Source organism: Coffea arabica, chromosome 1e (assembly GCF_036785885.1).
Source record: "Coffea arabica cultivar ET-39 chromosome 1e, Coffea Arabica ET-39 HiFi, whole genome shotgun sequence".
NCBI lineage: Eukaryota > Viridiplantae > Streptophyta > Magnoliopsida > Gentianales > Rubiaceae > Coffea > Coffea arabica.
Window position 1 is genome coordinate 37,832,242 of NC_092311.1, and position 16,090 is coordinate 37,848,331.

The 16,090-nt window shown below is 34.2% G+C and overlaps 1 protein-coding gene and 1 pseudogene across 1 annotated transcript; one reads left to right on the forward strand and one right to left on the reverse strand.

Moving 5' to 3' along the window:
• LOC140016893 (uncharacterized) overlaps positions 1–16,090 on the forward strand; it is a 174,315-nt pseudogene that overhangs the window by 105,675 nt on the left and 52,550 nt on the right.
• Positions 10,691–11,533, reverse strand: LOC113689240 (agamous-like MADS-box protein AGL29). The gene has a single exon (XM_027207042.2). The coding sequence runs from the start codon at positions 11,527–11,529 to the stop codon at positions 10,771–10,773; it is 759 nt and encodes a 252-aa protein (XP_027062843.2). The 5' UTR covers positions 11,530–11,533; the 3' UTR covers positions 10,691–10,770.

Below are 16,090 nucleotides of genomic sequence, written 5' to 3' on the forward strand. Positions count from 1 at the left end.
GCCTCTCTTATACATTCTCGCATTTTCTTCCTCTTGCACTTTGAATTTCAGCTTTAATTCATAAGAGGTTAGGGTATCCACAAGAGATTCAATGGACATAAAATTTAAATCCTTTGCCTCTTCTATAGCATTTATTTTGTTTTCACATTCTTTTGGCAAGGCATTCAAAATCTTTCTATTTTTCTCACCCAAAGAATATTCTTTTCCAAGCAATTTAAGATCTTCAATAATGTCACAAAATCTACTACACATCTTATCAACATTTTCAAGAGGATGCATTTTGAAAAATTCATATTGAGAAACAAGCAAAGATTTCTTTTGTTCTTTAATATCTTGGTTACCTTCATGAAATACACACAATTTATCCCAAATATCTTTAGCTGATTTACAACCTTTAATCCTACTAGATTCATTTACATCTAATGCATTGTACAATATACACATGGCCTTGGCATTCAAAGAAAGGTATCTCTTGTCTTTTTCATTCAATTCTTGTCTAGTCTTTAATCTACTCAAATTGGTGGTAGAGTCAACTATTCTAACTTCATAAGGACCAACTTCTACCACATACCATAATTCAATATAAACGGATTGTAAGAAAATCATCATTCTTTGTTTCCACATGCTAAAATGAGAACCATTAAACATAGGTGGTCTATCAATAGATTGCCCTTCTAAAAAAGAAACTTTTATGGTTGCCATGATCTTTACTCTAAGCGGTTAAGCTTGATCAAAAGAGACCAAGCTCTGATACCAATTGTAAGTGCCCGGTGCAACCCAATGAGTACAAACAATTTCACAATGATGCACAAAGATATATCAAATTTAAGCACAATAAAGAAAACTTAATTAAAGAGAAAAGATAAGAAATGCAAACCAAATATCAATCCAATAGCCTCTTCAATAGATGGCGATGCTAACCAAGATGTACAAGTGAAGGCTCACTCCTTCCTCACCCCAAACACACTTTGGTTGAGCCAAGGAGTTTTACAACAATTCTAGTTAACCCTCAACAGCCTACACTTGAAAGATCACTCACCCAATTAAGAACTATTTTATACAAATGAGGCAACCTTCACCAAGGTTTTACCACTTCAAGTGATAGGTTCACCTTCACCAAGGTTTTACTCCTCCTAGAGAATAACCTTCACTTGAGCAACCTCACAACCCAACTTCCCCAACCCCTTATACAACCAACAAAGAATCTTTCAACTCAAAAATCTCACTTGTAAGCTTGTATTTTGTGTTGGCAAAAGTCTTTTGTCTTCTTGTGCTTTGGGGTGTTTATAGAAGGTGAGAAATGGCTCCAAAAGGCTCTCCAACGGTCAAATATTAAATGCTGTCAAAACTAGCCGTTGGCCTGTCGGACGTCCGAACCACCTGTCGAACGTCCGAACCCTGCGTCCAAACCATCTGTCGGACGTCCGAACCATGCGTCCGAACGTCATCAGAGAGTCATCAAATCTTTGCGAAATTTCTCGGACGTCCGATGCGATCGATGTGCGTCCGATGCGTGCGTCCGATCCTTCCGGACGTCCGATGCTTCCTCACGAGCGTCCGACAGAGTTTCCTTCTTGATGTTCTTCATCCTTTCGGACGTCCGATAGCTTCCTTTCGGACGTCCCACATGAGTGCCCTGTTTTTGCTTCTTCTTTTGTGCCACAAGAATCTGTTCTAACAAATTGCTCACATAAAAACATTAGCCCAAATCTACATTTTAGTTTGTTAATCATCAAAACCAAGGATTGATCGACCAAGGTCAACACTTGTAAATCCCATTTCTCAGGCCTATTTTAATTAATTAATCTTGGAAGTTAACTTGTCTTCAAACTGTTATATAATGTGTAGCATTGATGAGGTTGCACATTGTGGGTATTAAGAAAAAAAAAAAAGGGATCCAAACCTGTAACTAATCACCTATATTGAACTTGAAGACCATTCACTATCTTTAAGAACTTGAAGACCGGTGCCATTCAAATCTTGAAGAAGAATGGTGAGGCAGTAGGATCAGTGTGCCGAGCAAGCCTTAAGTCAAATCAGGTTGTGGACAAGGAGCCATGTGCTGTCCTTGCTCGCCGAATAACTCCTTGATTCAAGCCTTTGTCTAGGCCTGGGCTCTCTGCGATGGTTTCCTGTAATTGTACCCAAGTACCTGATCTTCTACACTACAATTGCTCATGATTTCCCTGTCAGTCCAAATCATAATATTTCTCGTCGCTACGATTTTTAATGAACAATAAAAAATTTTCTGCAAACTTCCATTTCTTCAATCACACATTATTTGTTATTGTTCTCAAAATGCAATACCCATCTTTTGAAAAAAATTCTAGAAAAATCTTACTTCATAATAGGCACACCATAGAACTTCTTTCTTGGGTTATCAACCGTCCATGAAGCTTTCACCATAGCTGGCGCACTGCAACCACACCTTGGTAGTTCTGCTGTGGCAAATTCACTTTTTCTTCAATGTTAGATTTAGGGATTGAAATAATTGAAGAAGATTGAGTAAGACTTCGGTCTTTGGTCAATATTGAAGTGATTAGCAAGATTTACACTTTAAAAATTGGCCACATGATGTGTCTGTGGCTTATTCCAGCCAAAATTCAATGGAAAAAGTGATTTGGGACTAAAATTAATCATTATTTATTTGTTACAGATTAAAATTGATCCTTTCATTCTAAAGGACAAAATTTTCATACTTGCGATATGTGAAAGACAATTGGTACAATTCTCTCGATAAAATACTTATAACCTCATATTATCTGTGCACATTTTCAATCGTACCGGTTGCTACCTCCTAGATCTACTAATGAAGTTATTCAAGCCCACATATCAAGGTGCAATCTAACAAGGTAGATTTAAAAAATCTCAAATCTAACAATCAAATTTGTAAAAAACTTAGATCTAATATAAAAAATAAAAAAAAAATTACAAAACTTTCACTCAAAATCCCTAGGAGAGGAAACAACTCTGATAAGTGCATATTTTACATGTTTTAAGTGTATTTTATTGGTTAGTTTTGGTGTGTTTTAGTCACTTTTATAACTATTTAATTAGGATTCTGGTGAAAAAAATGGATTTTGTGGTTAAAATGGTAAAAATTACATTTTTATGGATTTTTATAGTGAAAGCTTTATTTTTTTTGTAGGATTAATGATTCAATCATCAAATAGAGTGAGTTGAGAAGATACTTGAATGATTGATGATGGTTTAAAATGATTTAAAGAAAACATGAAGTGCAAAATACTCAAAAGAAGAAATGCAAGTTTTCCAATTTTGACACTTTATCGTATTTTAGCTATATCTTGAGTTACAACGATCGGATTGAGGTGATTCTTATATATTTTGAAGCTAGAGATAGATCTACATTTGGTATAAAGACATTGAAGTCTAGTTCAGTCATTTTCATGTCATAAAGTCGAAATACAAAAGTGCAATTTCATAATTGAAAGTTGAAATAGAGCTCTGACTAGTCGAGGGTATTTGGATCATATCTCGGTCTATAGAGCTCTACATTGGATGATTTTTGAGGCATTGGAAAGCTAACTCAAAGATCTACAACATTCATATTTTATACGCGAGCTAGTTCAACCTCCATCATCACGAAATTAGCAGCTAAAGTAGTGCCAAATTCACAGAAGTGAAAACGCGACCAGTGAATACGTGGCTTGAAGTCGGGTATTCCAAGGTCGTGTATTCCTGAGTTTTGGCTGCAACTTGCTCTGCAAAATTTGTTTTGTTCATACAAGCTTTTTGTCACATTTTCTTGCAACAATTTCGGTGAAAAGAGACCAAGACAGCTGCAAAAGAAGCTTTACAACTCATTTCTTGCTTGTTTATTGGCTCAAGGCATGATTAAACATTTTATCTCTTGCATGAATTCTCTCTATAAATAGCAACCTTTGGAGATCATTTTCACAACTTTGGAAGGCTAGAGAAACTCATCAAAAATGTAGTCTTCATTAGAATTTCCTTAGTTTATTAGTTAGATTAGTATAGAGTAGTTAGTATAGTTTATCCTTCTTGTATTTGTAATTAGTTTGGATGAAGATCTGAGGAACAAGGATGGAGAGTTGGAGCTCATGTGACAAGAGTGATTTCTCTCCTATCACTTTCTCTTTGTATTTGAGTTCATGTTTATCTATAATACAAGTTTGGATTTGTGTTTTTATCATGTTTAGTTAAAAGTTTATGCCTAGAGTGTGGATAAACTTTCTATATCTTATTAGTGATGTTTACTTGGTTATTTGATGATGTTATTTTGAGCAAGTTATTTATCACTTTTACTTATCTAATCATGATTAACTGGCCATTAATTATGATCATCTAAAGGTGTTAAGTTTGCAATGAGAATTAAAATTTAACACTAGTTCAAGGAAATGATAGACTTAGGGAGTTCACTCACGAGAGTAGAGGAGCACCTTTGTGGCTTTAGTGACTTGTTTCATGTAATTTTATAGAACAAATGAGCTTGTAGTTAATTCACAACCACGAGAATAGGTATGGCTTAATTACAAGTATGGTTGATTCACTACGAGAGTAGGTTTCAAATACATAAGGAAATTACGTTATGACTAGCGAAGATAATAGCATTCACTTAACCTGTAATCTCATTTGCAATAGTAGTAAGGAATTCCATACCTCTAGAAGTTTTCTAGTGTTATTTTCATTACTTTTACGTTTATGGTAATCTGGATAATAAACGAAGTTGAAAATCACCGGTAATAAAAAATCTTCCCTGTGGGTTGACCCTTAATACCCTATACTCAATCGCGACTCGTATACTTGCAAAAAATCGCGTGTGGGGTATTTAGGATGTTATAATGTAAAACTTGATTATGAAATGAATTTAATTATTATATGTCTATCTCACGTTCGTCAAACTCTCACTAGGAATTTTCAAGTGATGAGAAATCTCTTATTAGGGATCTTTAGGAGAGAAGAAACTCTCACTAGAAAATCTTAGACAGGACTTTATTAAAAAATACCAAAAAAATCGAAAAAAAGGTTTGAAAGGGAAGGAAACCAATTGATCTCTTCTACAGAAGAAGGTTTTCTGTTTGTTGGGGAAGGAAAAGTTAGAGAGAATAAGAAGAGTTTAGATGTGGAGAGAGAGTTTATGATTCTAATTTATAACTCATACATGTACATATAATCGTCAAGCAAGGTGGCCCTCCAAATTATTGCTACTTGATTTCCAAATTTGAAATTTATGGATTCAAATTCTAAAATGCAATAACCAATTTTGCACCATATTTGAGGTATCTAATTCAAAAGTCACCGAATATTCAACCCAATTAGTAATTTACCGATTTTGAGTTTGATGTTTCAAATTCATTTGACGATCAACAAATTGGTAATTGCCCATATATGTTCAACCCGCGATTGTGAATCCACTAATATAGTATTGCATTTTTACATTTCTTCAATTGCAAGATTAATTTTTCTAATGGGCTTCAAAAATTTTTAAATCTCTCATAGCTTTCTATTTTAACACTTCAATTACTTTTGAGTAAAATTTTGGCTTTGTTTGGCAAATGAGTTTTTTAGATATTTGTCTAAATTTTACTATAATTTACTGTAGAATTTTCATAAAAATTTTTGTATTTTCTGGAGTGTTTAGAAGATGGTTGTAAAATGAGTGTCTAGAAGATAATTGTAAAATCCAGTTACTTTCCATACGTCATTCACCTCTACCATTGAGTGCCACCTACCCCACCAATAATCACCACTACACCTATCCCCATGCTCTCTTTCCCCCCTCATCGCCTCCCTTTTTCTTTCTCTTCTCTCGACATCTCTTTTCCTGCTATTCTCTCCCCTTTCCCTCTTCTCCCCACAACACTCCCATGCTCTCTTTCCCCCCTCATCGCCTCCCTTTTTCTTTCTCTTCTCTCGACATCTCTTTTCCTGCTATTCTCTCCCCTTTCCCTCTTCTCCCCACAACACTACCAGCTCTCTCCTCTGTTCTCTTCCTTTCTTTTCTATCCCTCTAGCTCTTTCCCCACTATCCCTGGTCCAAATCACATTGCAGCAACCTTTGTCCTCCCTCCTCTCCTTTCTTAAGAGAGGGAAGGAGGATTAGAGAGGAGAAAGGATGGAGAGGGAAGTGGTTGTAAGTTAAGAAAACAATAAAAAAGAGAAAGAAATGGCAAAACAAATCTAGACCAAATCTAGTCTAGGTCGATATTATGAGGTGGCAAGATGGGTAAAAGAGGGAGGAGAATAGGGAGGAAAAGTCATAAAGGGCGTAGGAAAGAGGAAAATGTAGCCAGTTTTGAGGGACGAGTTGTCATGGCAGGTGGTAGCAATAATGGGGTGTATTTTTTTGCATTTTTGCTGAATAAATTTCGAAAAAATTTTGGGTATTGTAGTATTTCTCAACATGTTACTCTACATGGTATATTACAAAAATGGTAAAATTGCACAAATTGTCCTTCACATATTAATGATGTCAAATTTTAGTCCTTAAAAATCAAAATGGGTAGCTTTAGCCTATTATATATAAAAATATTTACTTTTGGTCTCCAGTGAGCTTTCCAGTCAAATTTTGGCCAGAATAAATGAGGAGCACATTACATATCCAATTTTTAAAAAGTAAATCTAGTAAATCACTTAAATTGATCTAATTCCTTAGATAATCCATTATTCCCCCAATTATTCTCAACCTAAACCATAATTTCAAAAACTTGCATTAATTAACAATGGTGGATTTCTATGAGGTGCCTTTTGGTTGTGAATCCATTGATCATTTGGTTCTTTACAAGTGTGGGAACACGTTCATGCCGTTTAATTTGATTTTGATTGGGTTTTGGAAAAGAATTGGGTTTAATTATTGCATGTACTTTTAGGAGATTCTAATTAGTAGTTAGTTTTATAGTGTGATGGGTTGGGAGAAATGTGTATCTTGTTATAATGGCTTAATATTTCAGCTACATATTACAGAATTGGTTATGAGTTTTTCAATTTTAATATTTTTTCTAATCTATTTAAGATCTTATTTATCTTGAAGAAAGCAAAAATAAAGTAAAGGTGATACTTCAACAGCTAGAAAAGATCTAGAATAAAAACTAGTTATGCATTAATTGGTTACGTCAAGAGAACAAAACTAAACCACAAATCAGATGAAGGTATCCCAACTCCAAGCACCAGAACTTTTATCAACTATGCTACTAATAATCCTTTACCTACCAATACTCCCTTTCAAGTTCTTCATAATTTGTTCACTCACAAAATTTAGGAAGAGCAAATAGTCCTTAAATTTCCTTTGAATCATGGAACTTTCAGAAATATTAGACTATAGCTGCAAAAGCCATATCCTGAATAGGACATACAAAATAGGATTGTGCTTTGTATTATAGCATCTAATATATACAATCCATTCAGTTTTATACACCAAAAATTTATGGAATGGTCTCCTAAACACAAGCAAAATACGGCAAAATAAAAGATTAAGTGATAATTTGTGACGCCCCGAAAGAATGAGTGTGAGAACCCGAAAATTTTTATATATTTTCTAGACATTATTTTGTTTCCTTGTTTATAATTTTATACCTTTCTTCAATATATTAATTTCTTATACATTTTTATAAGGGAATATAGTTTTCAAATCATTTCCTTGATACAAGTTAGTCCACGTTAAGTTTGAAGTGTATTATGGACGTGGGACCCGCTAGTGCGGTAAATGCGATATATTTTTGACAACTTGTTGGAGTTTTGTATTAAGTGATATTATTTTACAAGGTGCTAGGAGACAATTAGAGGTTAACTAGATTAATTAGTATGGAGAGACAAGAAGATAAGCTTAAACATTAAAGGAGCCAAGTGTCATGAACCTATTGGGTGTTGGACTTGCCTAACTTTCTTTACCTTTACTAAAAATCAATTTTGACCCAATTTTCTTCTATTTTTCTTTGTCTTGGTCGGCCTTCTTGAGGAGCAAAACAAGAGAGGAAAGTTCTTCACTTTCTAGCTTCATTTCTTGCTCAAATCTTATGTTTTAGCCTACCAAATCACAAACCACACCATACAAGTGGTCATTAAGGAAGTTTGAAGGTTTTGGTGGAGTTATTTTGGAGGAGGAAGAACTAAACTACCATCTTTCTTGAAGTCTTAAGGTACCTTGCTTGGAAACTTTCTCTTTGATCTTGCTAATGTCAAATTAGTGGCTTATGTGGCTAAATATGTTGATTTGTGTTAGGTTTTACGGTTGAAAGTGGAGTTTTGATGGATTTTTGATTTATTGATGATTTTTATGATTCATATATGATAATTATTGTTTAGTCATGGATTGATGGTTTGTTATAGTGTAAAATGGAGATTGGTAAATGTTGGATATGATTGGTTGCGGAAATTTTCAGAGTTTGTGCGGAACTTCCAGTTTAGGGTTTCATCCTACCCTGTTTTGCCCGAACCTGTTAGGCCATGATTGAGGCCGAATCCGCCTTTTCCCAAAACATGAAAGTTGTTGGTAATTGAGTTAGCTAGCTACCTGTAAAATTTCAGCTCAATCTAAGCACTGTATCAAGTAAAATAACCGAAATACCCTTGACTGCCCATGAGCCCTGTTTCGCGCCCAGATTTCTGTTTTCGTGAAGTTTTCCATTTTTGACTCTGAAAATGCATGATTTGGCTTTGGAGGTCTTCATAAGAAATGTAGGGTTATGTCTTGGCTTCGAAACGCCATAAGATTCGTTTCAATCCGATAAGCGTAGCTTCAGTTGTGTCTGTTCCGCTAAGAGACGTCAAACCTGCTATTTAGCTTTTGTCCTTAAAACTTGATTTCTAGTTGCATTCCTAGATTTGCTTTGTATTTGGATGAACTTGAGCCTAGTTGAAGGGCTATTGTATTGAGATTTCTTATGTATTGAATTGGACTGACTTGAGGAAACAATGAAGCCATAAATGGCTGGAATATAGCAAAATACAGAGGGCATGCTGCCCAAAATTTTAGGGTTACGTGATTTCTTCAAATTGAGTTGATCTCAGTAAAAAAATGAGGGGTTTTGGGGGTTGTTTGTAACTCTAGGACCAACTGTTATCTTTTTACTCAAAAGTCATATTTTTATTCTTTTGTACTAGTACTTAACCTGGAAAGGCGTACGACATGTAGTCAAGCCTCATTTATGCATTCCATTTACTGGGTTTGTGGATGTGCGAGCTATAATTGTTTTATGTTGATTATTTTAGGATTTCTTGGAAATTAAAGCCACTTTGGGTGAAAAAAAACTTTTGAAGTATCTGTACTGGAACTGGTGAGTGATCCCTCAGCTACTTCCAAAGTTACTTTTGAACTAATTCTTGCTAATTCTTGCACTGGTTACTCAATTGCTTGCATTGGTTGTTTGATTGCATATCATTTGTGTATGTGTGTGTGCCATGACATAAATTGGCTCCAATGAGTTCTTGGGAAAATCTTGTGCTTTGAACCAACGTCTCTACTACTGTTTACACATTCTTTAGAGCACGATGGCTCCTTATTTCTGTTTATCTGTTACCTGATCTAAATGAGCGTTGGATATTTAAGTACAAGAACTTCACTGGCTCACACGAGCAATAAATGTACATTTGATTACTGCATCATGACATCATCTAAATGTTTTATTGTGAAATATACTTGATTGTTGATTTTACTGGACACTCGCTGAGCTTCTAGCTCACCCCCAAATGTTTTCTTCTCCCCACAGGGATCGAGGCAAAGGAAGCACGTGTAATAAGTTGTTAACGTATCTGGAAGATTATTTCATGTATATTTCGCTTTTGATTCACTTGTGGTTTATATATTCGTGGAACTTGGGGAAAAATGTTATTTCGTTTATTATTGAGATTGTACCACAGGTTATTGGATGTGATGATTCACCTTGTGTAATTGTGGGCCTGTATAAATATTTGGAATTGAATTGGTTGTATATATACGTTCCACGCTTAGAATTAATTTCCGCTTCGCTTATGATATGTAATTTTTGGAGAATTTGATGTATTAATTGAGTTGTGCCTTGTAATTTACTTGAGAAATGTAGTGAGTGAGTGAGTCCCGGCGAGAGTTGGGCAGGCAGTCCGCTAAACCCTTTGGTTCGCCTTAGGGGGAGGTGGGGTTGTCACATAATTTGCCACAGAGAAAAACCCCATAAAGGATCTATCTCATTTCTTGAATTGTGAATTTATTTTTTGTATTTAACATAAAAAATATAGGCATACCTAGGAACAATTTTCTTAGAACCCTTGGTTGCTAATGCTTGTATTGTTGAAGCATACCTAGTATGCATATATTTTGATGCCACTGGATTTACAAACTACATCATAAAAGAGAGTAGCAAGAGGCAAAAAATAAGGGCGACTTGAGCAATATCCAAATGCAAACCCAAATCTGAGTTTTGGGATCCAAAAATTTTTGAAAAATAGTTTTTTCTTGTTTTAAATTTATGTGGATGGAAATTAAAATATTTTGTCATATGAATTCATATTTCAATTAAATATTTGTGTATCAAAATTACATGAACTAAGGGAAAAGAACGTACAATAACTTGTGTATTAAAATATTTTACTGATGTCCTCTATATCAAAACAAAATTTAACCTTATAAATGTATCCACGGAACATAAAATAACTAAATTAAAAAGAGAAAACTCCATACCAAACTTTTTTCTATTGGTACATAATCGTTAGGGAACCTAATTAGAAGAGCCTCCATACAACCAAAATTTAAAATTGAAATGACCTAAAGAAAAAGACACAGAATAATTAGAAAGCTAAGACCACCATCTCATATGTCTATAGAAACTTGTAAAAACGGTTAGAATTGTTTCCATGAGACATGTTGGAATCACCAATTACAGGTGCCCTAGCATTTGAACTAGTTGTTCCAACATTATCTCTTGCTATAGCACCAAATAGGGAAAATCCATTAGGGTCAGATGCCCTATTACCATACGTGACACCCATACCATTAGAAAGACCTATGTTTCTTCCAGAATTACTCCTCCTAGTCAAGTATTGAGGTGTATTTGTTGCCTCAATTTGGCGCTTATGCAATTCATTCTCAATCTTCTTCTTGAGGCCTTGCAATGCCTTCTCCAACTTTTGAAGTTCCTCTAAATTCAGCTCCTTAATTGGAACCCTCCACCAATACTTTTGTTGGGCTTCTTTTGCCATCTGATCAAAGACTTCTCCACGTCTTTTCTCAGCTTCCAGGAGTTTTTCAAGGGCTGTGAGTTTATTGTTTTGCTCGCTAACATCTTCTTGATAATTGGAAACAACATAGCGGTCAATGCTGCCATGGATGCTAGGTGTAGGGTTTCTTCCAAGGTACTTATCAACGACAGATTCGAAAGATAAATGACCAAAGGAGTAAGCCTTTTGTCCTGGAGAGAACACCACCAAAGCAATTTCTGCTTCAGTAAGTGTGCAAAGTTCACTGGCCTTTTTGAAAAGGCCATTGCGACGTTTTGAGAAGGTAACCTGCAGGTGGCTCATCGTTTCCATTTTAACTATAGGAACCTTTTGCCTACCCTTTGTCAATTTTTTCGCCATGGCTGATTATGATGAACTTACCATGGCAATATTTGAGAAAGAATGGTGTGTATTACGCGAGGCAGAAAGGGCTTTTATAGAAATTTTTTGTGCCCATTAATTCTTTCCTTCCTATTTTAAAATTGTTTCATATGGCAAGTAATTAAGTCACAATCTTGGAGTCTTAATTATCTTCCATTCATAGCATTTATTGTGGGATAACAAATTTCCAAACTTATTTAATCTAGTTTATGAACAGTTTCAAAATTTGTATCCATGTGCCAAGAATTGGCATTCAATTATTTTCCTACTTTAGACCGCTTGATTTAAAATTTTGAAGGATTAATTACACTAAATCTCTTGATACTTACTTTGGCTGGCGATAATGCCAGAGCTATTATTTTCCTTCCAGAGCAGTTTAGTTCCAAATACCAAATTTACCCTTTTGAAAGTTAAATCAATAAACTATTACTTAAATGATGGATCCACCCCTATCTCCCTTTCCTCATTGCTACCATCGTAGTCCTCCGACGAAGTGCATATTGATGTCAATGGCTCCAAATCTACACATTCACTTGCTCTAGATTGAAAGTAGAGGTGGCAAAATGGGGGTTTGAGATAGAACTAAGTCATATGGGTTTGGATCCAATCTTATCCATATGTGTTTGGGATTAACTTGGGTGGAATCACTTTGGGATGAGTTTAGATTGATCCCACCCAATATCCAAATCTATTTTTTACATATTTTTTTTCCTTTAATTCATTTTTTATTTTTTAAATAACTTTAATAATTTTGATTTATTAAATTTCTTTTAGACTTATTATGAATTTATATTTTCATGAATTCACTTTACACTCTAGAATGATTTACACTCTACAGTATTTTTTTTTTCAAAAAATTATTTCAAATAATCAACCAAACCAAAGTTTTTGGTTATTGGAACCCATTTAGGCCATTCTTTAGCTTTGGCTGAAGATGTGAACCTTTATATTAAACTATATCATGCATTCGCATATGGAACATAAGCATTCATCTGGTACACAAATTGTTTCCCCGTTCAAAGTCTAGCTTTCTCATCCTTCACAACACATTTACAGCAATTCCCACTACATCAAATAGGAAACAACCAATTGATAGCAGGCAAAAAATCAATTATTGTATTAAAGGGAAAGAAACAAATTATAAAAAAAAAATACCCAAATATAAACAAGAAAACTGAGGAGTAAATTAGGAAGGAAGGGATATGAGGATGAAATACCTACCGGGATTTCTGAGGGTGGCATGAACAGAATACGAGATATAATTGACAAAAGTTGAGGGAGTAGCCGTGGGTGAGCGGAGGAAGAAAGGGAGGGGGTGGAATGGTTGAGGGGGCTGTGGAGGTGAGAGATGACAAGGGAGAGGAGTTGACCAGGTCAGAAATGAAATTTTTTAGGAAGATATTTGGGCCCAATGGGTTCCCAAGTATTTCCCAACATTTTCCATCAATTAATGGATACAATTGGAATATGTCTCATTGTAAACCCAATATCAAATTACAATACCCATTCCGTCCAAAGTCTCTTTGGGTATGGGTAGCCCATTGGGACTTGGGAGAAATTGCCATTTCTAATTGAAAGGTAAGAGAAAATCTCTTTATTGAAAGTTCAGCCATCATCAATTCCAATTTCAATTTCATAAATCATTTGCAGTAGTGCTTGAATTTATCCATCAACATCTTTGATGCAAATCGAACGGAAAAATGCTTTAACCGTAACCAATCTGTTTTACGAAATAAGAACATCATTAAGGCCATTAAGAGTGAAATCAAAGCCACCATAAGTACAGGCTTCAAATTCACTTATAAAGTACTACTATGGCGCTATGAGTTTTGCACGACTTTCAAGAGAATTTGTTGGACAGGAAAGCAGAGAGAACAGAAATTTTGGCAGGGTATGGATTGAGATTAAAGTAAAACAATACGAAGGTTAAGGCAATGTTTTGAAAACATGACCGAATCAGTTGGTTCGATCGATTGAACTGCGAGCCAACCATACCTCCGATCTGGTTCAATTAAAAGACCAAAGAATTAATTGAACCAGTTAAGAACCGATTGAACCGGTAAAAATCAGAAGGTTCAACTAGTTACTATTAAGTTTTTATTTTCTAAAATAAATATTTTAATTTTATTCAGAATTTTTAATATTAAAATAAATAAAAAAATTATTAAATATTTAAACCGAAGTCGAACAATGAACCGAAAGATTTTCGGTTTACTTGCCAATTCGGATTTAAAAACATTGGGATTAGATAGCGAGAAAAGGCTGAGAGACTAAGGAATCCAGGTATGATGTGAAAAGGGCTGATGAATCTTTTAGGTATTGATTGTTGTGGTGGGTCCTACAAAAATTCAACCATAAAAAGGCCTTGACTGAGAAGGGTATTTATGTCTTTTAGGTTAGATTTGCTCTGGCAAGAAAAACAAAGCTCTGGTAGTATCCGCTGCAACTTACTCTTCATCATAAATCTACTACTCTTTTTTAAAAGATTAGTAGTTTCATCCCATATACAAAAATTGAATATTTTGATTACTAATGTCATTAATAATAAGCTACAAAGTCAATGATCTCACATGCTAAACACCATAAACTCGTAAACAAATAGGGCATAGCTGTCCAAATTGTTAAAATCCTCCTCTTAATAATGAAAACCTTCACTTATAACCATTAAGCATTAATGTTTATTAATCCTAAAATTTGAAAAAGAAAATTCTTCCTTCCTTCAGATTTTGTTGCCTCAACATTTCACCCTTCAATTCTCAAGCCCTAGTCTAGTACTTCAAATGGACTTTCTAGACGAATTTTTCATTTAATTTTTCCAAATTTTTACGGAAAACATATATGAATTTTAGCATATGTACGTTTACAGCTAGACATACACAATAAGATTGTGTTTTTAAACTCGGAACGGATCGACTGGTCCGACCGGTCAAATTGAGAATTAGCCAAGTGTCTGGTCCAAATTATTCTTAAAAACCAGATGCATAAAAACTTGGTCAAACCCGGAAGAACCGGTTCAATCAAAGCCTTTTTTAAAAAGGGGCAAACATTTTCAATGCTATGTTTTGACCCCTAAGTTGTTAAAAATTACTAATATACCTCAAATATTTCATACTTTATAAATATTGTCCTAAAATTTGTTATTATTTTCAATCAAATCCATAATTTTAATTCTAAACTTGTTAATGTTCATTAAATAATATAAATTGCTACTTGATCGTTTTAATTTCTTTGTATTTTCTTGTTAAATATATTTGAAACGTCAAATATATATGAATATACCTTTATTAATATTAACATGCTTTATGTATTTTACATACAATATTTTAATTTTTAAATAATTTTTATTTATGACATCATCCAGTTCAACTCCGATCGAACCCATTGACCCCTGATCCCTGAACTCGATACTCGGTCTGAGTTTGAAAACATAGCAATAAGAACCATTTTCAAGGACCAAATTGCTAAAATCATTACGGAAAAGTTTAAACATTGGAATAATTTTGGAAACCCCTCCTTACCTGAGATTTCTCATAATATCACTCAGTACCATTGAGATTTTTAAAATCTTGGCAACCTCACATGTCAACTTAGCAAGACTAGTTATCCTCATCAAAGACCACCAATTGACGACATTACTCTTACACTCTTAATAACTATTTGACCAAAAAAAGTCAAAACAAACAAATAATATAGACAAAAAATAATGAAAAATTTGCATAGATCATCCCTCCCATATCACGTATGATAACGTATGATAACGTTTAGTTGCTCAAAATGAAAATGAGCGATTTTAGTTTTTAACACATAACAAGTGATCATTTTTAGTCCTCCGACACCTTTCCTGGCCAATTTTAACTAGAATGTACTGAGCATCCACCACATACACTAAATTTAAAGGATAAATTTGGCAAGTCTATTATTCTGTTGATACCTAATTAAAAATTAGTGTATGTGATTATGTGTGACAAAATGGGGTCTAAAAACATCCTAAAACAGCTTTTTTTAAAAAAATTAAAAAAGAGAAAATGAAAGTTTTGGCAATGCGTAAATAGTTGGTTGTTTTGGGTAGCTTTTCTCTGGAATAACATTGTTATAGTAATTTTTGGAAAAATATGTATCTTAATAAAAGTGTGAGCAGAAACTGTGTTTGGAATTTTCCAAAACCAAGTTTTTAAGGCAACACCATTAAGATCTTGAGATACAAAGAAGGTTTTTCATTTTGAATTTTTTGAGGAGAATACTAGCTTATATTGTGGTAAATGCACACTCCATGTTATTTGCAGGAAATCAATGTTGTATCTAAATTATGGTTACTCCTGCAAATATTTTTATATGCAACACGTTTTTCTTAAACCTGCCCAAAAAATGCATTTCTTAAACCCTTAATTTTTCATAATTCATTAATCAAGTTTGACTTCATTTTTTTTTAGCTTTAGCGATAAGTTTCTACTTCAAACTCATTAACAATTTTGCATGAATTATTTCTGTAAGATATTAAAAGACTTATAATCGGTTTGGTTTCAAGGAATGGGAAAGAAAG

What these genes read in the sequence shown, in the direction of transcription:
- LOC113689240 (XM_027207042.2), bottom strand. Translation starts at nt 11,529, where the DNA reads ATGGCGAAAAAATTGACAAAGGGTAGGCAAAAGGTTCCTATAGTTAAA.